Genomic DNA, 23892 nt, shown 5'->3' with positions numbered 1-23892 from the left:
AATGAAGCTCGCAATCTAAGTTCCCGGAGGAAACCCATATAACCACGGGGAGAACATACAAACTCCATGCAGATATTGTCCATGCTGCAAGGCACCAGTGCTAACCATTCAGCCATTGTGCTGCCTGCAGCGTTTAGATGTTGTATGGAGTAGACTCATGAGCTAACCTCGCTCTATACACAGTCGGGGTCAGCAGACACCCATTAGCAGTGACCGGGATTGGAGATGACTCTGATCTCATTTAACCCCTCAGTATCAATAGTGACCACAGGAGGGGCTAACTCTGTCTCCAGAGGGCTCCCTTTGTCTTGGATCTTGTGCCTATACTGCAACAGAATACCAATGACTGCAATAATATTCTATGGTACAAGAGATCGGAAGGTTGAGTGTACAAGTCCTTTAAGGGGACTAAATATCACATTGTTTAAAAAAAAAAAAAAAAAAAAAAAAAATGTTCAAATCATTTTGCAATTTTACAAACATTTTACATAAAAAAAAAAAAAAAGATATAAACAATCAAAAACCATAATGGAAAAAAAAATGATTTGATGTTATTGATAAAGTTGTTCCTCCAACAAAAATTGGGTAAAACTTGCTCAAAAAGTCATTTGTACCCAAAGATGGTGCAAATAAAAGCTACAGCTTGCTCTGCAGAACAATAAGCTCTCATACAGCTCTGCAGACGGAAATATAAATAGTTGGTGGGTGTCAGAATACAATAGTGTAAGGCCTTATTCACACTTGCGTTGTCGGATCCAGCGTGTACTCCACTTGCCGGAATTACATGCCGGATCCGGAAAAACGCAAGTGAACTGAAAGCATTTGAAGACGGATCCGTCTTCAAAATGCTTTCAGTGTTACTATGGCAGCCAGGACACTATTAAAGTCCTGGTTGCCATAGTAGTAGTGGGGAGCGGGGGAGCGGTATACTTACAGTCCGTGCGGCTCCCGGGGCGCTCCAGAATGACGTCAGAGCGCCCCATGCGCATAGATCACGTGCCATGCGATCACGTCATCCATGCGCGTGGAGCGCCCCAGGAGCCGCACGGACGGTAAGTATACTGCTCCCCCGCTTCCCACTACACTTTACCATGGCTGCCAGGACTTTATCGTCCCGGCAGCCATGGTAACCATTCAGAAAAAGCTAAACGTCGGATCCGGCAATGCGCCGAAACGACGTTTAGCTTAAGGCCGGATCCGGATCAATGCCTTTCTATGGGCATTAATTCCGGATCCGGCCTTGCGGCAAGTGTTAATTATTTTTGGCCGGAGCAAAAAGCGCAGCATGCTGCGGTATTTTCTCCGGCCAAAAAACTTTCCGGTCCGGAACTGAAGACATCCTGATGCATCCTGAACGGATTTCTCTCCATTCAGAATGCATTAGGATAAAACTGATCAGGATTCTTCCGGCATAGAGCACCGACGACGGAACTCTATGCCGGAAGAAAAGAACGCAGGTGTGAAAGAGCCCTAAGGCTACTTTCACACTAGCGTTCGGGTTTCCGTTCGTGAGCTCCGTTTGAAGGAGCTCACGAGCGGACCCGAACGCAGCCGTCCAGCCCTGATGCAGTCTGAATGGAGGCGGATCCGCTCAGACTGCATCAGTCTGGCGGCGTTCAGCCTCCGCTCCGCTCGCCTCCGCACGGACAGGCGGACAGCTGAACGCTGCTTGCAGCGTTCGGGTGTCCGCCTGGCCGTTCGGAGGCGTGCGGATCCGTCCAGACTTTCAATGTAAGTCAATGGGGACGGATCCGTTTGAAGATGCCACAATGTGGCTCAATCTTCAAGCGGATCCGTCCCCCATTGACTTTACATTGAAAGTCTGGACGGATCCGTCCCAGGCTATTTTCACACTTAGCTTTTTTTTGCTAATATAATGCAGACGGATCCGTTCTGAACGGAGCCTCCGTCTGCATTATTATGAGCGGATCCGTTCAGAACGGATCCGCCCGAACGCTAGTGTGAAAGTAGCCTAAAGAAAGAAAACATTTTTTAGAAACTGTGTGCCCTGGAATTTCTATGTGGATTACTTTGGGTTGATGAACCCTTTTGTGCAACATCTCTGAAACATTTTGGAGTACGATTCCACAAAACCATGTGTGTGTGCGTTAAAGGGCATCTGTCAGCAGATTTGTACCTATAAAACTGGCTGACCTGTTGCATGTGCTCTTGGCAGCTGAACACACCTATGTTGGTCCCATGTTCATATGTGCCTGCATTGCTGAGAAAGATAAAGTTTTACTATATGCAGGTGAGCTTCTAGGAGCAACTGGGGTAACTGCTGTTACACCTAGAGGCGCCGCTCTCTCTGTAACTGCTGTGTCCTCTCCACTTTGACAGGGCCAGGCAGAGCAAACATGATCATGCCTGGTGCTGATTTTTCTTAGGCCGAATGCACACGGCCGTGTTCCGCGGCCGAGAGCGGTCCGTGGTAACACGGCCTGGCATCCTGTTGAGAGCAGGAGCGCACGGCGTCATTGGTTGCTATGACGCTGTGCGCTCCCTGCTGCCGCCGCAATGCAGTAGTACACTGGTATGGTCTATACCAGTGTATTACTGTACTGTACGGCGTCATAGCAACCAATGACGCCGTGCGCTCCTGCTCTCAGCAGGAATCCAGCCTGTGGTTCCACGGACTGCTGACGGCCGTGAAAAACGTCCGTGTGCATTCGGCCTTAAGGTCTTGAAATGTGGTGTAATAGAGCAAAGAGGCTCACTGGCAGTTCTCTTCTGCACTCCGGGCCTCCTTCCTGTACTGCGCCCGATAATGAAATGCATGGTGCAGTGCAAGACTTTAGGAGAAGTCAGGGCCAGGCCTAATCACCTTTACACTGCCTGGCCCTGTCAATCAAAGTACAGAGGGCGCGGCAGTTGCTGAGAGAGCTGAATCTCATTTGCATATATTAAAAATGTATTTTCCCAGCAATTCGGGCACATATGAACATGAGATCAACACAGATGTCTTCAGCTGCCAAGTGCACATGTAACAGGTCAGCCAGTTTCATCAGTACAAGTCTGCTGGCGCCCCTTAACCTATCTATTGCATCCCCCAGAATTTGACTAGTGGTGGCAGCATGTAATTAGGGTGCATGGATTATATTGGTGTGTGATTTATCCTCAGTCAGCAAGCTGCGTGGAAGGTGAGTGCATGGTTGAGTGAAAGGAAATAGTAACATAGTAACATAGTATATAAGGCCGAAAAAAGACATCTGTCCATCCAGTTCGGCCTGTTATCCCGCAAGTTGATCCAGAGGAAGGAAAAAACAATGTGAGGCAATCAGAATAACTCCCTGGATCAATGACCCCTCTAGTAGCTATAGCCTGTAATATTATTAAACTCCAGAAATACATCCAGGCCCCTCTTGAATTCCGTTATTGTACTCACCATCACCACCTCCTCAGGCAGAGAGCTCCATAGTCTCACTGCTCTTACAGTAAAGAATCCTCTTCTATGTTTGTGTACAAACCTTCTTTCCTCCAGACGCAGAGGATGTCCCCTCGTCACAGTCACAGTCCTGGGGATAAATAGATGATGGCAGAGATCTCTGTACTGACCCCTGATATATTTATACATAGTTATTAGATCTCCCCTCAGTCGTCTTTTTTCTAAAGTGAATAACCCTAATTTTGATAATCTTTCAGGGTACTGTAGTTGCCCCATTCCAGTTATCACTTAAGTTGCCCTCCTCTGAACCCTCTCCAGCTCTGCTATGTCTGCCTTGTTCACAGGAGCCCAGAACTGTACACAGTACTCTATGTGTGGTCTGACTAGCGATTTGTAAAGTGGTAGGACTATGTTCTTATCACAGGCATCTATGCCCCTTCTGATGCAACCCATTATCTTATTGGCCTTGGCAGCAGCTGCCTGACACTGGTTTCTGCAGCTTAGTTTGCTGTTTATTAAAATTCCTAGATCCTTTTCCATGTCAGTGTTACCGAGTGTTTTAACATTTAGTATGTACGGGTGACTTGCATTATTCCTTCTCATGTGCATAACCATACATTTGTCAGTGTTAAACCACATCTGCCACTTCTCTGCCCAAGCCTCCAATCTATCCAGATCCCTCTGTAGTAGTATACTGTCCTCTTCAGTGTTAATTACTGAAGATCATTAATAAATATATTGAAGAGAATAGGGCCCAATACAGACCCCTGAGGTACCCCACTAGTGACAGTGACCCAATCTGAGTGTGCACCATTAATAACCACCCTCTGTTTTCTATCACTGAGACAGTTACTTACCCACATACAGACGTTTTCTCCCAGTCCGAGCATTCTCATTTTATATACTAACCTTTTATGTGGTACAGTGTCAAATGCTTTGGAGAAGTCCAGATATACAACATCCATTGATTCGCCGCTGTCGAGTCTAGAACTTACCTCCTCATAGAAACTGATTAAATTAGTTTGGCATGACCTGATCCCTCATGAAGCCATGCTGATATGGCGTTATTTGCTCATTTCCGTTGAGATGCTCTAAGATAGCATCTCTTAGAAAACCTTCAAACCTTTAAATACATAGATAAAAAGTTTATTCCAAGATTTTAATATTGACGGCCTATCTTCAGGATTCACCGCCGCTCGGCTATTTCAAAGTAAGGGCTCATGCACACAACCGTGCCGTTTTTTTAAGTCCGAAAATTGCGGATCCTCAAAAACCGGATGCCGCCCGTGTTCCTTCTGCAATTTGCAGAACGGAACAGGAGGCCCATTATAGAGATGCCTATTCTTGTCCGCAAAACTGACAAGAATAGGAGATGTCTCAGAATTTTTGCAGGGTCACGGAACGGAGCAATGGATTTCGGACAGCACACAGAGTGCTGTCCGGATCTTTTGCGGACCCATTGAAATGAATGGTTCCGTATACGGAATCAAAATACGACCCGTATATAGAACGGAAAACCGTTTGTGTGCTTGAGCCCTAACTCTGTCTTTCAATACTGGAACTACACAGCTCCATCCACTGTGAAGTGGACAGAGCTTTAAATGCAGAACTGCTCCCATTCACTGCAATGGCAGCTACCAGCTCCGTCCATAACACAACGGACAGTGCAGTGTAGTTCTGGTACTGATATGCACGGCTGGAGCTACTCTACAACAGCTGATCGTGGGGGTGCAGGGTGTCGGATCACTGCCGATACTGAGTCTTTCCCAAGGATAGGCCATCAACATTAAAAACCTGGAATACCCCTTTGCTGGTGCGCCCATGTCACGTGCTGGGACTATGTGTATGTAAAACATTTCCCCAAAATGTAACTTACCATAAAATGTATACCTTTCTTGCACATTATTAACCCACTGGTATTTGCAGATAACTGCATGTAAAGACATCCATGTGCTATGTATACTAAGGATACTGTATGTCTGAAATCTCCAATTCAAAATCTCGTACTCTAATTTCAAGCACAGTGATGCAGAAATACTGAACAATCCGTACCTCCCATTTAGTGCATAGATTTTCTTAGAGTCTGCTTTATAAAACAAACAGAAGCAATCTCCACCGAGTCCTGTGCTGGCGGGTTCAGTGACATTGAGGGCAGCCGCTACAGCCACTGCAGCATCGGCGGCATTCCCACCTTTCTTCAGAATATCTGGAAATAAGGACAGCAAAGCTTCACTTCTAATGTCTATATTACATTAATGAGGATATATTCATGAATTACTAGTGCAAATACAGAATAGGCATTGTCCCCAGTCACTTATTTAATGCTAATAACAATAATGCAAATGGTTGTTGGTCTGCATCCAGTTCTGCAATGACCTCTGTGGAAGCAAACATAGCAAAATCAATGCAAGTGTGGTTCATGTGGTCACTCCTGCTTTACATCAGATGGAAAGTATCTGGGGAATGCAAAGCAATCCAATATGGTTGACAAGTCTTCCACAGTCTGAACAGCAAATTCAAAAGACTACAACATGCTCTAAAACCTCAATTAAAACAAAAGCAATGTGTGAATGGCAATCAATTAAATGCCTGTTAAAAAACTCTACAAACCTGCAAACAAAGGCCTGTGTGAATCCGGCCTTAAGTCGGCCCTATGCATGAGATAATAGCCTGATCCCGCTCCCATCATACACATGCGTGCTCAGAATAAAAGGATTGGGTAGATTGAAATCCATATGGGATGGGAGTTCAGAGGCTCCCATACACATTGGATGGTCGGCTGATTTTGGCAAAATGGGCAGGTGTCACCAACGTACGGTGCATCTAATGTATATGGCCAGATTCAGGCTTGGTTTCCCGTACTGCATCCGACTCTGGCTATATGGTGTCATGGAAGCAGACATAAATTGTGGTAAAATTGTGTGACTAGTGCAAACCCATTATATCCCTATAGAAAAAAAAAAATAATAATGTAACACGCTTTGATTTTTAAGAACGCCAAAAAATACAACAGTATCCACAGCACAATTGGTAAGATAGAGGTATATCTACTATACTAATGCACCCAAAACTAATTACCGACCAATATGGCGGCGCACACCTCCCAATGTCATTTTGCCCTGAGGCTTCTTCAGGAAGAAGACTCAGGGCAAAACGGCGTTGGGAGGAGAGCGTCGCCATATCGGTTGGTTTTCCAATGGTTTTTTTCTACCTTTATACACTATGTGATGCTACTTAAATAGACTCTCTTTCTAGAGTCTTGTTTATTATAATTCTTTTGTTGAGTTAACCTTTATTGGATTTATAACACAATATATGGATTTAAAGAGGACCTTTCACTAGAATAAAAAATCAAAACTAAGTATACAGACATGGAGAGCGGCGACCAGGGATCTCTCTGCACTTACTATTATCACTTGGCGCCGCTCCATTCTCCCAGTATAGGCTACGGTATCTTCAGCTTTTCGGCTCAACTGGGAGGAGTCCTGCTCTTGTTCTCCTGGGCGTCTCCTTCTCCCATCGCAGCACTCAGCTTATAGCCTGGGAGAAAAAAAAAACTCTCAGGCTATGAGCGGAGCGCTGCAATTGGCCAGCGCTACAGCCTGGGAGAAGGAGACGCCCAGGAGAACAAGAGCAGGCTCCTCCAAGTTGAGCCGAAAAGCTGAAGATACCGGAGCCTATACTGGGAGAATGGAGCGGCGCCCAGGGATAATAGTAAGTGCAGGGAGATCCCTGGGTGCCGCTCTCCATGTCAGCATACTTAGTTTTGATTTTTTTATTGTAGTGAAAGGTCCTCTTTAATATGACTTGATATTGTGGCGCCCCCTATTTCCTTTCTTGGATATTCAATCACTGCCAATCGATGTATGTGTGCCATTTTAAATTATTTATCAACCATTGATCTGTTAATAAAGCTTATTAGATTATAAGTCGTGTGAGAAGTATTTTTTAGTTTTGGGTGTATGTTTGATTTTTGTAACAATCAAGAGTTCACGTGAGACTTCTTTGAATAAAAAAATATTGAAATTTGGTTACAAAAGTCATCAATATCAGATCCCAGAACCCCCGACGATCACCTGGTTGAAGAGAAGGATGCGTGCTGTGCCAGCGCATCCTTCTTCTCATTGTTTACTTGCTCGCCGTAGACATCGCAGCAGTGAGCAGGTGTGCACAGGTCATCAATAAAAATAGCTCAGAAAACCCCTTTCACTCTATAACCTAATATTTGCAAAAACAGGTATGGATAACTTGTTACGGAAGGACAAAATTTTACTAAAATAAAATGAGAGCACTGCTGTTTATGCAAGTTCCTAATACTTTCTTGGAAGGAGCCAGACTCTGTTTGGCTTCCCCTACATGGTAGCTCATCATAAATCCTGCAGCAAATCAGTATTAGGCCTCATGCACACAACCGTATTTTGTTTCCGTGTCCGTTCCGTTTTTTTGCGGATAGGATGTGGACCCATTCATTTCAATGGGTCCGCAAAAAACGCGGACAGCACACCGTATGCTATCCGCATCAGTATGTCTGTTCCGTTGCTCCGCCCAAAAAATTGTGCATGTCCTATTTTTTTCTAGTTTGCGGACAAGGATAGGAATTATTACAATAGATCCGCCCAAAAAAACGGATCCGCATAAAAAACGGATGCAATACGGAACGTCATCCCTTTTTTTGCGGACCGCAAAACACATACGGTCGCGTGCATGAGGCCTTACAGTATGTCATGCTTATTGTAGTCCTTCATTACCACTTTACAGCACACGTCCTGCTCTTTGTAACACAGAGGACCCCATTGCAGTGCAGTTCACACTCAGAGGGCCCCATTTAAACCATATTGCATTTAGGCCCCATTGCACCACAGTAGAAAATCTTGCTTTAATTTCCCCATTTTGGTCTCCTTATATCTCCTGGCTTCTTTCCTGTGGCACCAAAATAAATGACTGCTTACACCAAAACTCATTATAAAATGTATGGGAGTGTTATTGCTTGCAGGCCAGCTGTTGAACAGTCTGTTTATCATAATTATATATTTGTCATATAATTCAGTTTCCTGATACCGATCTTTAACACACTCCCATTACTGTGACCTTTAATGTTGATCTGGGTGACTCTTGTGTACACAGAAACGACCATTCAAATATGACATAGAGAACAAAATGTTCAAAAGTCATACCCTATAAATGCTGAGTAAGGATGGGTTCACACTAGCGTTAAGGAGTCCGTTATGGCTTTCCGTTATAACGGAATCCATGAGACGGAAGGGCGGATCCGTTTTGCTGCCCATAGACTTGCATTATGACCGAATGCAAAACGGACGCCTTTAAGAGGCATTCTGTTTTGCTCCGTCCTAATAGAAGTCTATGGGAATTAAAACGGATCCGTCTGGTTCCCGTTATGCAAGACGGAAAACAAAGTCCTGTCGAGAAAAATATATGGAAATGTGTGTGACATTATCATAAATATATTTACCCACCTAGTAAAATTATGTTATTTTTACCACACAGTGAACGCCATAAAAAAAACCACAAAATAATGTAAAAATTGCAGGTTTTTTTTTCTTTCCCCCTAAAAATAAATTAATAAAAGTTATTTAATACACTATATATACCCCAAAATGGTTCCTATTTTTTTTTTATGTGACTATTAAGAGGCTAAAACTAATGCTTACTGATTTCATGTAATTGCAGGGCTTGTCTCTGGTTAGCTGTATTTGAAAGGATACACAGTGCTCTGGGGTAGTGGGGGACGTTATCTGCATTCTGATTGGTCTTGTCTGTCTCTGGTTAGCTAGATGTGAGAGAATACACACTGCTCTGGGGTGGTGGGGGAGGTTATCTGCATTCTGATTGGTCCTGGTAGTTCATGTGAGGAGAGCAAGGGGTTATAGGAAGTGAGGGGAATAAAGGATGGCCTCAAGGACATGGCAAAGATCACCACAGGAAGTGCAGCAGAGGTCAGGAACTGCAGAGTGCTCAGATGCTCAGTGTTTCAGTAGCTCACATAGCGGTGCATGACAGCTATGGAAACAGTGTAGCACAGCAAACTATACTGTTTCCTTATCTCAGAAACAGCATAGCTTGCTGTGCTACATTGTTTCCATAGCCCTCATGCACCGCAATGTGAGCTGCTGAAACATTGAGCGCTGGAGAGCTCAGCAGTTCCTGCCTGGCTGATGGTCGGGACTGTGTCCTAACAGTGAGATGAGACAACCCCTTTAAGAGTTATTGTATAAGCCAGATTAAATAATTCTACAGAACACAATGTCCATTGTAACATCTAGAGATAGACGTCTGTACAACACAAAAGAGTGGCCTTGGCTACTACTATCCCAAGCATGAAAAATTTTAACTTTATTAACTAACTTAGGTATATATATGTTAACACTAGGCATGAACGAATCGACTTCGGATCAAACATCCAAAGTTGATTTGCATAAAACTTTGTTCTAATAAATTATTCTAATACATTTTAATAGATTTATTCTAATACATTAGAATGTATTGGCTCTGATGAGCCAAAGTTATTGCTTCGCGAAGTCTCGCAAGACTTCGAGCAATAACTTCAGAAATTAATTTATACAGTAAAAAACAATTTCCCGAGCTCAGGTTTGGTCCAAATGTGGTACCTTAGAACCGAACCCAAGTTCGGAAAATTGTTTTTTACAGTATAAATTAATTTCTAAAGTTATTATGCTAAGACTCGCAAGACTTCGCGGAGTAATAACTTCGGCTCATTTTTAGTGTTGATCACGAATAATCGAGTCGCGAATTTTAATCGCGAATATCGGCACTTCGAGAATTCGCGAATATTTAGATTATCGCAAAATATATTCGTAATTTGCGAATATTCGATTTTAGCGGAAACACTAGTTCATGCGAATTTTTATGCGAAAATTTGTATGTGAATTTTACGCGAATTTTCGCAATCAAGAAAATAATGCCTGGAGATCATGAATTCGCGAATTCTCGAATACATGGTGAATATTCGTCCAAAATATTCGCGAAATATCGCGAATTCGAATATTGCCCCTGCCGCTCATCACTACTCATTTTTAGCCAATACATTCTAATACTGTATGGAGTTCCTGCTCCACACAGTATTAGAACGAAGCTTTATGCGAATGGACTTCAGATGTTTCAGCCGAAGTCGATTCGCTCCTCCCTAGTTACCACCATCCTGACGTAGGGACCTTCGATAGGTAATAAGGGGGAAACCCTGCAACAGGAAGCTTACAGCACTAATGATAAGTGCTTACACACATAGTATGAGATTTATGACATACACATGATTGATCAAATTACTGAGTTCATCGTTCATGAAAACCGTTATCCAAATTTAATGACATGTGCTGTACAAAAGACCAGGAGACATTCTTTATACGGTTGTGGCAAAATTGTAACTGGTTCAATGGCACCCTACTGTAGGGATTCTAGGTGCAATGGAAGGGGCCCCAACTAGTAAATCTACACTCCACTAATTAGTGCCAAAGGGACAATTGGGGGGTGTATGGATACAATCAGCATATACGAAAGCTGGTATCCTGGCTCATACGCTCAACATAGGCCCAAAACATGATGCAGCCATTAGATGTAAACTTTCATCATAGCTCAAAATACTGCCTATAATGTGGCGATCTCCAACAAGCGTTGTCCTATAGAATAATAATACCCTGTTACATCCAATGGATTACCATCCTTATTCTAGACCCAAACCTATTGTAACTTGGGGCAAGATGGTATGAAATTTCAGGATAACTTCACTGTATTGCTCTGTATGGAGTTATTTTCAAAGACCTTTCATGGTCAAGATGGGAATAACCAGCAGTAAGCGCCAGCCACGGAGGCAGGATTATGTAAATGAATGAGCGGTCGGTAAAATGATTTAAGAGCAAATATGACATATATTTAGTTGTCCTTTTCTGCTATGCAGCAACAATTTAAAGGCTATGTACACCTTCGGAGGCAAAACAAAATTATGATTGCATTCTATTCATTTTGGGCTAAAAATCCTTTTTTCAGTTGGTCTTTATTAAAAATATTAGGGCCATTCTGTCACAAAGGGTCGTCTAGCTGTGTGAATTGTGGTTTTTACTTTCACTTTGTGATGGTCATCTAATAACCGTTATCTCTAATTTACTAAGATGTCATAAACACTTATGTAAGCCACATTCTTATCATTAAGATAAGAACTGAGCTATAATGAACGTTTAGATTGTCAGAGAGCAGAGATAAGGAGCCCGTCAGACGAGCTGGCTGACAGCGCAGAGAGAAAACTCAGATCCCTCTATTAGAGCATCACAGCCCTATACAGAAAAAAGGCTTCCATATTTGTAATAAAGACCAATTAAAAAAATGTTTTTGCTCAAAATGAGTACAATGCAATAATTATAGGTGTACATATCCTTTAAAGGTTTTTTTTGGGGAATGAAATGTTCAATTTCATCAACATCTGGTTGTAGGGGTCTGACTCCCAACACCATTGCTGATTAGCTGTTTGTTAAAGGGCTGAAGCCTTTCCCTAGCATAGCACAGCGCTGTTCTTGTAAAGAGACTGCTTGTATTGTATCTCAGTCTCAGTCACTTGACTGGGACTGAGCTTAGAGGGGTATTTGAGGTTCTACCTCAGAATTTTGCTAATGCCATGGCAAATACAAATCAGATTTTCCTAATTTGCATTTCTGCTGTGTGAGCATGCCCTACGGAAATGTTCTTTAACTATAGCAAAAATATATGCATTTATATATGGAGTACCTAAGCCAATTTGTGTAGCAAGTGGTTGACTGGTTGCCACACATCCTCCAGTGCAGACGATGGGTGATCTTCTGGAAATAAATTCTAACCCACTAGTCATGGCTGAGGTAATTATCTGCCGTTTCAATGCTAAAAGAGAAAATAAATCAAACCATTAAAATGAGACTGAATACATAAAACAGCTTGATTTATACACGCAACATGCAGGATTTGGTACAGTGAAAATACCACAATGCTCAAGGATGAAAATAACTAACTAGGTTCACCCAGGTTTCTACTAGCCTGAATATGCCTTTATCTAAGGCCTCTTGCACATGAATCGTATGGCTTTTTCAGTATTTTGTGGTCCGCAAAAACGGATCCACAAAAAATACAGATGACGTCCGTGTGCATTCCGTTTTTTGCGGAATGGAACAGCTGGCCCCTGATAGAACAGTACTATCTTTGTCCATTATGCGGACAATAATAGGACATGTTCTATCTTTGAACGGAACGGAAAAATGGAAACGGAAGGCATACGGAGTACTTTTTGGGGATCCAATGAAATTAATGGGTCCGTATACGGAATGCAAAAAACGTAACGGAAACTGAAAATAAAAACGTTTGTGTGCAAGAGGCCTAAGACTGGAAGAATTAGGACCATAGTTGGTGGAGTGTGGGGTCTGGTGGGGCATGTGTTTGGGTGCTGGTTGTCAGGGCTTTGGTAGTGCAATGAATATTTGCCACAGGTAAATGGCATCTGTCAGTAGATTTGTACCTATGAAACTGGCTGAATGCGTTCTTGGTAGATGAAGGCATCTACCATGTTCATATGTTTCTGCATTGCTGAGAAAAATGATGTTTTGATATATCCAAATGAGCCTCTAGGAGCAACAGAGGTGTTACTGTCACACCTAGAGCAGTGATGGCAAACCTTTTATAGACCGATTGCCCAAACTGCAACCCAAAACCACTTATTTATCGCAAAGTGCCAACACGGCAATTTAACCTAAATCCCAGTATAGTATATCTTCTGTGTACTTTATCATTTAGCTATAATAGCCTGCCTACATTCAGTGCTCTGCTTGTGCTGCTCCTAGTGTGCCCTGTGCTGATGAATGGCAGGAAAAGTCTGAGGGATATTGGCACTCCTCAGACTTTTTCTATAGTTCTATAGCTTCGCCACCACTGACCTAGAGGCTCAGCTTTCTCTGCAACTTCCAGGCCCTCTGCACAGGTGTAATCAAGTTTTCACAGCCTGGACCTGTCAACTGCAGAGGGTGCCACAGTTAGAGAAAGAGCACAGCCTTCAGGAGCAATAGTGACACCCCCGTTGCTCTTAGAGGTTCATTTGCATATATCAAAACATAATTTTTCTCAGCAGTGTGGGCACATAGGATCAACTGTCACGGCTGAGGATGGGGGAAACCCTCAGCCGTGCGATGTTACATGTATGTGAAAGCTGCTTGGCCAGGACAACAGAATTAGGGAGCAGGTCACCTCCTACAGCGTCCCAAACTCTGACCCTGACTCCTAACTGTATGAGCCAACCCAGATGGTAGGAGGGCTAATACTCAGGAACCTTGGGTCCCTACTATCCCTCAGCAGATCCCTGAGCTAGGAGCTGGGTAAGACAACCCGTTCCTCCTAGACACGGAGGAACAGGAGTCTAAACTGGCCAAACTGCAAGGAAGAGGAAACTTAAACAGCCTATGGATATGGCAGGTGAGTGAAAGCACTACCACACCTACCTGCCACAGACACACTGACTGGATCCTGTGCTCACATGCTGAATGTCTATACCAAACATGAAGGACACAGCACACACACATAAACACACAGGAACCCAGATCCATAGCTGCAGAAAGATAAACACCACACAAACATAAAATTAACATCATGACATGTTTTTATGACCACAAGGGTGGCCCTCACCAGCAGATGGTATAAGACCAGGAGGATGACTCCAGCTTACCACAAGGCTGGAGTACCCCTCAGCTTCAGGTCTCAACTGAGGCTAAATAGCCCAAGTAGCCACACCCACACACACACACTGGAAAGGGAATTAACCCTTCCAAACACCAGACAGGGTAGTGAAGCCACTTAAAGGGAAAGTGCACACACAAATAAACCCTGTGCACACCAAACAGGGAAAGTGCACACATATAACACAAGTTGCCATAGGCAACTGCATGCATAGACAGTGAGCAGCCCAGCAACAAGCTCAGGCTGCTACAGTGCCAACAACACCATGTTGCCAGCGGCAACTGCACGTGAGGCTAACAACTTACAGCCCTCAGCTGCGGGGAACAACCAACTGACCGCTGGCAACTGCATGCGAAGTCTAAGAGTCACGACCATCAGCATAGTCGTGACATCAACACAGATGCCTTCAGCTGCCAAACGCACATGAAACAGTTCAGCCAGTTTCATAGGTACAAATCTGCTGACAGATGCCCTTTAAAGGGGGTCTCCAGGAATTAAGAGCATATATTCCCAAATATCTTTTATTAGTTAAAAAAGGCTTGTTTTGTCTGGGGAGCAATCATCTAGGGAAATAAAATGGCTGCTATACTATTAGCACACACACAACCTGTTCTAATAACACAGCAGCACAAGTTACTTCAGAGCAGTAAACTAAAGAGCTGCCTCATCCTCCTCTCCTACTTGTCAGGGTAGGTGTAGGAACGGAGTTCATGAAAATACAATAAGTACAGAGAGGAGGTGGGGGTGCGGTAATAAGCAGCAGCACTTCTATGCAGTCTCCATTACCACAGCCCCACATTACCACAGTCTGTCCTGTCCGTCCTCTCTTTACTTCATGTCTCCTCATTAGGGCTGCAGTAAACGATTATTTTAGTAATCGAGTATTCTATCGATTATTTTTTACGATTAATCAAGTAATCTAATAAGAAAAAATGAATTAATAGACTGTTTTCCTTTATAAAAACTCATAGGACCCCCTGCCATTAGTCCCCAACACCCTTTGTTCCCCACTGTGCGATCAAGTGCATCAGTTCCCCCCCAGTGCCATTAGCTCCGTTCCCCGAGTGCTATTATCTCCATTCCCCCCAGTGCCATCAGCTCCACTATCCCCCAGTGCCATCAGGTCCGTTCCCCCACCCCAGTGCCATTAGCTCTTCCACAACCCAGTGCCATCAGCTCCACTCCCCCAGTGTCATCAGCTCTCCCCACCCAGTGCCTTTAGCTCTCCCCCCTTGTGCCATCAGCTCAACTCACCCAGTGCCTTCAGTTCTCCCCACCCAGTGCCATCAGCTCTCCTCCACCCAGGTGCATTCAGCTCTCCCCCACCCCATAGCCATCAGCTCTATTCCCCCAGTGCCATCATCTCTCCCCCCTTGTGCCATCATCTTTCCCCCCCATTGTGCCATCATCTGTCCCCCCACTGTGCCCTCAACTCTCGCCCCATTGTGCCATAGTCTCTGCTGCCCTGCTCCTCCTGACACCCAGATTGCACTGTGTCATTGGTTGCTATGACGCTGTGCACTCCAGGCACCCGCCTTAGTCGCGCCCCCACCCCCCCAGTTTCACCAACTTACCTTTCCATCAGGGGCGCTGCCGACACTCCAATGTTCCACGCTGCTCTGCGCCTGATGTCACACAGCACGTCAGGTCACGACATGCGTACGTCAGAAGGTCAGTGCAGCGCGGGACCATGGACGTGCTGTGAAGTGTCTGGAGGACCCCTGCTTGAAGCAGCGGGAGACCATGTAATGGGAGTAATAGCAATCGCTTCACTCCCGCTCCGTGGTCACATGACACAAACGAATCTTCAATGCAAAAAATTTGCATCAAGGATTATTTTGTGTCAAACGACTCGATTTAATCGAGTAATCGTTTCAGCCCTAATCCTCATGAACTCCATTCCCACAGAGATTCAGTTGAAGTTCTTATCGGCTGTATTCAGGATTATAATCCCTACCAAGTAGGAGAGGAGGATAAGGCAGCTCTTTAGCTCAGTGTTGTGAAGTAACTTGTCCTCCTGTGTGATTAGGACAGGTTTTCTGTGTACTAATAGGATGGCGGTCATTTTATTTCTTCTAATGATTGCTCCCCAGACAAAAAGAGCCATTAAAACTAATAAAAGGTATTTGGGAATATATTTATAATAAAGTAATATTTCAGTATTTTCCTTTTCTTAATTCCCAGAGAACCCCTGTAAGGAACAGCTAGTTACTACTCTAGGGTTTATTCCTTTCCCCCTCATTGTCAGTAGAGATAAGGTAGTGACAGGTTCTCTGAATAGATCCGTCCATTACTAGACAAGACCCTTCATGGGAGATCCAGTGCTCATCTCAGGAGCCATAGACCTGAGATCTTTATCGACAGACCCATATCAATTTGCTGAGATCTGTTGATAATCTAATTTTCAATGATCATCCGCATTGTGGTCAATAAGTCATCTGCGGTATTGCTCATGTGAACGAGCCACCCAACAACATGCCAAAGTGAAAAAACTCACTGACTCCCTGGTCCTTGACCACAATTGCAAATCACTAGACGAACTTCACCAATCATGTCATACACATGTAGTTTCCAGCCTGGCCCATCACATTTTCGGCCATGAACAAAAGCTTGTGCTAAGTTACATAATAAGGCCTCATGCACACGACCGTTGTTTTGGTCTGCATTATTTGCGGCTCGGATGCAGACCCATTCACTTCAATGGGGCCGCAAAAGATGCAGACAGCTCTCCGTGTGCTTTCCTGCATCCGTTGCTCCGACCGTGGTCGGCAAAAAAAATATAACCTGTACTATTCTTGTCCGTTTTGCGGACAAGAATAGGCAGTTATATTAATGACTGTCCGCTGCCATTCCACCATATGCGGAACGCACACCATCCGAGTTTTGCGGATCCGCAATTTGCGGACCCCAAAGCACACAACGGTCGTGTGCATGAGGCCTAATGGTGATGAAATATTTCAGCTCATTTTTGTCTTTTGTGATCAGAATGCAGAAATGATTGCCTGTAATGGATGCCATATGGTGGCATCCATCACCCAAAGCGTCCCAGGTTAGCAGGTATGTCGGGAGCTTTTCGCGGGTATCACAAACATGACATGAAAATAGACTAAATTTAAAGGGGTATTTTGGTAATTTCAAGTAATCCCTAATCCCCAGGATAAGAGATAGCTATTAGATGGGTGGAGATCGCAGCGGTAGGACTCTCGCTGATCACAAGAACGGGGGCCCCTGTAGATCTCCACAGATGCCCTCAGATGTCTCCACAGCCCAATAGACATGAATGGAGCATGTACTGAGCATGCTCAACCTGCCACTCGGTTCATTTCTGGAGGGAGGGGGCTGCAGGTACAGGGCCTAGTCCTTAGGCCCCTTTCACACGGGCGACTTTTCCGTGCGGGTGCGATCCGTGCGGCGAACGTATGGCACCCGCACTAAATCCTGACCCATTCATTTCTATGGGGCTGTGCACATGAGCGATGTTTTTAACGCATCACTTGTGCGTTCAGTTGAAATCGCAGCATGCTCTATATTTTCCGATTTTGACGTGACGCAGGCCCCATAGAAGTGAATGGGGTGCGTGAAAATCGGATGGCACCCGCAAGCAAGTACGGATGCCGTGCGATTTGCACGCATGGTTGCTAGGAGACCATCGGGATGGAGACCCGATCATTATTATTTTCCCTTATAACATGGTTATAAGGGAAAATAATAGCATTCTGAATACAGAATGCATAGTAAACCAGCGCTAGAGGGGTTAAAAAAAAATAAAAATTTTTTTAACTCACCTTAGTCCACTTGCTCGCGAAGCCGGCATCTCCTTGTGTCTCCTCTGCGCTGAACAGGACCTGGGGTGAGCTGCTGCATTAAATATAGCTTAAGGACCTTCGATGACGTCACTCCGGTCATCACATGGTCTTTTACCATGGTGAATCACCATGGTAAAAGATCATGTGACGTACCATGTGATGACCGGAGTGACGTCATCGAAGGTCCTTAACCTGTATTTAATGGAGCAGCTCACCCCAGGTCCTGTTCATCAGCAGCGGAGACACAAGGAGATGCCGGCTTCGCGAGCAAGTGGACTAAGGTGAGTTAAATTTTTTTTTATTTTTTTTAACCCCTCTAGCGCTGGTTTACTATGCATTCTGTATTCAGAATGCTATTAGTTTCCCTTATAACCATGTTATAAGGGAAAATAATACAATCTTCAGAACATCAATCCCAAGCCCGAACTTCTATGAAGAAGTTCGGGTTTGGGTACCAAACATGCGCGATTTTTCTCACGCGAGTGCAACGCATGACAATGTTTTGCACTTGCACAGAAAAAATCGCGCATTTTCCCGCAACGCACACGCCTCTTATCCGGGCAAAAAAAATGACGCCCGTGTGAAAGAGGCCTTATGCTTGGCGGAGGTCCCAGCAGTAGAATCTCCACCGATCAAATAGTTACAGAATATCCCTTTAACCACAGATGCTACTAAACTGTCTGGATCTGTCACGTCGATCTTGTCGATGGCAGTTTTTTTAAGATGCTTTTAATCAGAAAAGTTTCTGCAGTTGTTCCTTGAGAAGCCACATGATTAGATCCCACACTATTACCTTTTTATATTGTGTTTTGTGTTCCTCCAACCGAACACATAAAAATCCCCAAAGCCACAAAAACGACATTATGACACCACAAGAAGAAGCTGCTGAAGCCACAGTGGTCAGGAGAAAGAGAACAATTCAGTCCTCACTAATAATTACATATGGTTAGATTTGTCACCATCCAGTTGTCCTACATTTTTGGGCTACAGGGTGTGACTGTGCGTCATATGTTGAAAATGTTTTATTTATTTTTTTAGAAGAAAAATCTATCATATGGGAGCAGTGGAATATTTTCTACATACCTGTTATCCGTGGAAAGTTGGGGTGCAACCGATATGGCCTCTACTACAACTCCCAGAATCCCAGATGACAAATTGAGGTCATTTATTATTTTCCCCTACACCAGAAACTGGCGTAAAAAAAAAAAATCCAAACCCCCGATGTGCAACTTTCTGAAGGCCCAGGCACCTAAATTTAGGTATACGCAGCGTATCAACTTTGTCCTCACCACTGGGGTGGGACTATAGGACCCAGTAAATTCCTGGCGTAAATAACGATTGAAATCTACCCCTGCTAGGGCCTGGAGTAGTTTTTAATCTAGACACACAGTCTGGTGGAGGAGGTGCCTAGTTTAGGACGAGGCCGTGCACTTCATCATAAATTAAGCGCATGCTATCAATGATAAATGACCCCATTGTACTACTAGGTTTAGGACTCAAAAATAACACATGAAAACCTGCGATTTAAGGCTGAGGCTCCACGACACTCACAATTCAGTATAAAATCACAGTACAGTGACTCCCGGGTGACATCTCCCTACCAAACTGAAAGTTGCAAAGAACTTCGCGAACATCGTAAAAATACCCGGTGATGTCAGAATATTTTGAATTTTTATAAGGTTGTCTGCAACTTTCTGTTCCATAAGAAACACAGATATTGGGGGAGATTTATCAAAACTGGTGTTAAGTAGAACTGGCTTAGGCTACTTTCACACTAGCGTTCGTCGGTCCGCTCGTGAGCTCCGTTTGAAGGGGCTCACGAGCGGACCCGAACGCAGCCGTCCAGCCCTGATGCAGTCTGAATGGAGCGGATCCGCTCAGACTGCATCAGTCTGGCGGCGTTCAGCCTCCGCTCCGCTCGCCTCCGCACGGACAGGCGGACAGCTGAACGCTGCTTGCAGCGTTCAGGTGTCCGCCTGGCCGTGCGGCTCCGTCCAGACTTACAATGTAAGTCAATGGGGACGGATCCGTTTGAAGATGCCACAATATGGCTCAATCTTCAGGCGGATCCGTCCCCCATTGACTTTACATTGAAAGTCTGGACGGATCCGTACGAGGCTATTTTCACACTTAGCTGTTATATGCTAAAATAATGCAGACGGATCCGTTCTGAACGGAGCCTCCGTCTGCATTATTATGATCGGATCCGTTCAGAACGGATCCGATCGAACGCTAGTGTGAAAGTAGCCTTAGTTGCCCATAGCAACCAATCAGATTCCAACTTTCATTTTCCAAAGTAGCGGTGAAAAATGAAAGGTGGAATCTTATTGGTTGCTATGGACAACTAAGCCAGTTCTACTTTACGTCCGTGTTTAAATCCATGGAACGGTGGTCAGTGATGCCTCTGTGAAGATGTCCGTGATGGATCTATGTTAGGGATTGACCGATATAGATTTTTTTAGAACCGATACCGATAATTTGTGAACTTTTTTTGAAAAAAAAAAAAATAATTCCTACACAAATCTGCTGAAAGTGAATATGTTTATTGTTAACGTGTATTTTTTTTTTTGTAAATCTTCTTTTTCATTTATACTTAATATTTTGGTGATTTTTTATTTCTTTTTTTTACTAACTTTTTTCCCCCTTAGGGACTAGAACTCTTGTCCTATTCGCCCTGATAGATCTCTATCAGGGTGAATAGGACCTCACACTGTCCCTGATGCTCTGTGCTTTGTGCACACAGCAGCATGGAGCTTACCATGGCAGCCAGGGCTTCAGTAGCATCCTTGCTGCCATGGTAACCGATCTGAGCCCCAGGCTTGCACTGCTGGGGCTCCGATCGGAGGAGGAGGGCAGAGGGGACCCTGTGGCCACTGCCACCAATGATTAATACTGGGGGGGCTTGGGTGGGGGGGGAGGGGGAGCGCACTGCGCCACATACTGGGGTGGGGGTCGCGTCGCCCTGCGCCACCAATGTTTTTAATAGGGGGGTGGGGGGCGCACTATGCCATCAATGATTAATACTGGGGGTTTGGGGGGGGCGCACTGCGCCACCAATGAAGATAAATTTCTCATTTATTCATATACAGGAGGTGGGAGCTGGCTGCAGAATCACATAGCCGGCTCCCGACCTCTATAAGCGGTAGCTGCGATCTGCGGCACCTGAGGGGTTTACTACCACGGATCGCAGCTACCGCTCATAGAGGTCGGGAGCCAGCTATGTAATTCTGCCGCCAGCTCCCGCCTCCTGTATATGAATAAATGAGACATTTATCTTCATTGGTGGCGCAGTGGCCACAGCCCCTCCTCTTGTCCTCCCTCCGTCTCTTCACTGGCGGCAGCGGCAGCACAGGGGGAGGGAGACACTGCTTCCTTCTCCCCTGTGCTGCTGAGGGAACACGGAGAGCGCTGTCAGCAGCGCGATCCTTGTTCCTGATATGTTATCGGTATAACGGCAAAATAGATGCCGATACTGAACTGATAACGGTCAAAATCCTGAATATCGGCCGATAATATCGGTAAAACCAATAATCAGTCGATCCCTAATCTGTATATGTCTGTTTTTTTATGTTTGTGTTTCACTGACACAGAACAGCTGAAAAATAATTTTCAAAGCATCTCTTCCTAATGATCCAATAAACACCGATGACATCCGTGGTTTTCATGTACGCATAGACTATAATAGGCATGATGGATCCATGAACACGGACAAAATATGGAATGCATACGTGCTAAAAAAAACGTACCCACGGACGATGTGTGACTACACACATTAAAATGAATGGGTACGTGTGCTGTCAGTAGAACACTGACGTGTGAATCAGGCTTTATTCTTGTAGGACTCGGGTGACTTCAGGGCTACTGGTGATGTGTGTCTTCTGCAAGTCACACGACCAAGAAAGTAACTGTGCTGCTTGTCTGTCACTTGTCGTCATGTGGATATTTTACAGCTGTACAAAAACCAGTCGAGCCTCAGACAGGTCGCTGGTTAAGTCGCACGACATTTGTATTGCAATTCATGACTTGTTTTTTTGGCGACAGTCGTGTCACAGCCTTGCAACGCAAGTCTAATGACAGATACGCTACACGGTGACATGTGCTGCACACAACCAAAAATGTGTGTGATTTGCTGTCGCCTGATTTTGTTACAAGGTTTTTAAAAAAAATTGTGGAATCGCAAACAGGCCACGTGTGATCCATGCTGGAGTAGTCACGCACAACGTCGACCACAATTCCAACAGCGTTGGATTTTTTTGTGACTGTCACGACCTCTGGCGATCAGATGTGATGTCACCGTCTTCACGTCACATATTCCTATAGAGAAAAACATTTACTACGCTACTTTTTGGTGTAAAAAAAGGACACAAGGTCCCATTTTATGACTTTCTAAATTGTCGCATGGGGTGTTGTACTCCACCCTCGGCCGGCAAATTCACTAACACTTTACGTCTGTTTCCAGGTATAAATGACGCCTCAAATCTACTCCAGTCAGGGGCCTGTGTACATTTCAAACTGGGCGCACAGACTACCGGAGGATGCGTTTAACTTAAAAAGAGGGGCACGCCTCCTCCTAAATTATACACATCTTCCAGCAGCTATCACACATTAGCGTAAAATACCAGTCTTTGATAAATAACCGCCAGCAACTCTACCACAAGGCTGAGATAAAGCCGCCATTTTATTACACTCTGTGGGAGCTACAGACATATATACACTCTGTATACAGAGGCTGTAGAGCTGGTAATGCACACGTCACTGATACCACACACGTCTCCAGGAACACGACGAGATAGTGGCGTGTGGCGGTGTAACGTTACATTACTGGTGTGTGACGTCAGCGCACGGTAAACAGCCGGCTTCCCGCCTCACAGCCGCGCGGGAGATGGGAGAAGAGTCCTTTCAGGACACGGCGGTCCTAGAGGCCACTTACCGTAGAGTAGTGCCGGTGCAGGCAGTTCGCACTGTGTGGTGGACTTTGGTACTTACCACAGAGGCTGCCGCTGCAGGAAATAGCTATCGGCACTTCGGCAGAGGGTTTATAAAAGAGCAGCATTTGCCCCATAGCTAAGAAAGGATTAATACATATTAATATCAGCCAATTGCAAAACAGACCGAAGAATTCCTACGCCACCCTGCTGCATCTGTAATGAAATGTCCCTCAGGCTGCCGTCACACCATTGTTTGTGGCTTATTAAACATTTTGTGTGAGAAGTGTTTGTCACACAGAAGTCTACATACAGGAGTCTATGGGAAAACTCCTGAAAAAATACCAAACCTGCAGCTCAGTGCTAGTTTGCAACAAAAGTTACTATTTTTGAGCGTTTTCTGACATCTCTTTTCCAAAAAGAAGGGAGGGGGGAGCTGCAGGCAGGAGCTCCATGGCCCCACTGCTTTCTCAAGTGCTCCTCAAATCTGCCCCACATTACACCATAAGGCCCCTTTCACATACGTGAGTTTAACGCGCGGGTGCAATACTTGACGTGAACCCATAGCACCCGCACTGAATCCTGACCCGTTCATTTCAATGGGTCTGTGTACATAAGCGTTGTTTTTTACGCATTGCGTTAGAATTGCAGCATGTTCTGTAGTCTGTGTTTTTCACACCGCCCTGGCCCCATAGAAGTGAATAGGTCTTCAGTGAAAAACACATAACATCCGGATGCACTCACTGTCCAAGTAATGAGGTGCTTCGGTGGAGTGGATATGATCCAAACATAAATAATAAAGAGAGAAACTACCGCACACTCAAGGGTTATATGCAAAATAAAGTTATTTTTATTAATTTTTTTTTGACAAATCCTCAAACTGAAGCAAAAAAAAACTATTGGCAATAATTAGATTGTGACTATTTTTCTTGAAGTTTCGGTCACAGACGGACCTTGGTCACAAGTCACTAAAAGAAAAGAGGAATACATTAGTGACAGGCCTCATGCACACGGCCCTTGTTTTGGTCCGCATCCAATCCGCCGTTTTGGCGGCTCGGAT

At 44.6% G+C, this 23892-nt stretch overlaps 1 protein-coding gene across 1 annotated transcript in view; it reads right to left on the bottom strand.

Moving 5' to 3' along the window:
- Positions 1 to 23028, bottom strand: part of LOC122935038 (glutathione hydrolase-like YwrD proenzyme) — a 107349-nt gene extending 84321 nt beyond the window's left edge. Inside the window, exons 1-3 of the mRNA XM_044290758.1 lie at positions 22894 to 23028; positions 12137 to 12265; positions 5438 to 5591 (exon numbers count right to left, since the gene is read on the bottom strand). Of these exons, the coding sequence (XP_044146693.1) occupies positions 5438 to 5591; positions 12137 to 12265; positions 22894 to 22969 (359 nt within the window). The 5' untranslated portion in view covers positions 22970 to 23028. The remainder of the gene's footprint in view (positions 1 to 5437; positions 5592 to 12136; positions 12266 to 22893) is intronic.
- Positions 23029 to 23892: the final 864 nt, after the last annotated feature.

Source organism: Bufo gargarizans, chromosome 4 (genome assembly GCF_014858855.1).
Source record: "Bufo gargarizans isolate SCDJY-AF-19 chromosome 4, ASM1485885v1, whole genome shotgun sequence".
In the NCBI taxonomy this organism is placed as follows: domain Eukaryota; kingdom Metazoa; phylum Chordata; class Amphibia; order Anura; family Bufonidae; genus Bufo; species Bufo gargarizans.
The sequence above is the reverse complement of the archived record's forward strand: the minus strand, read 5'-3'. Positions and strand labels throughout refer to the sequence as shown.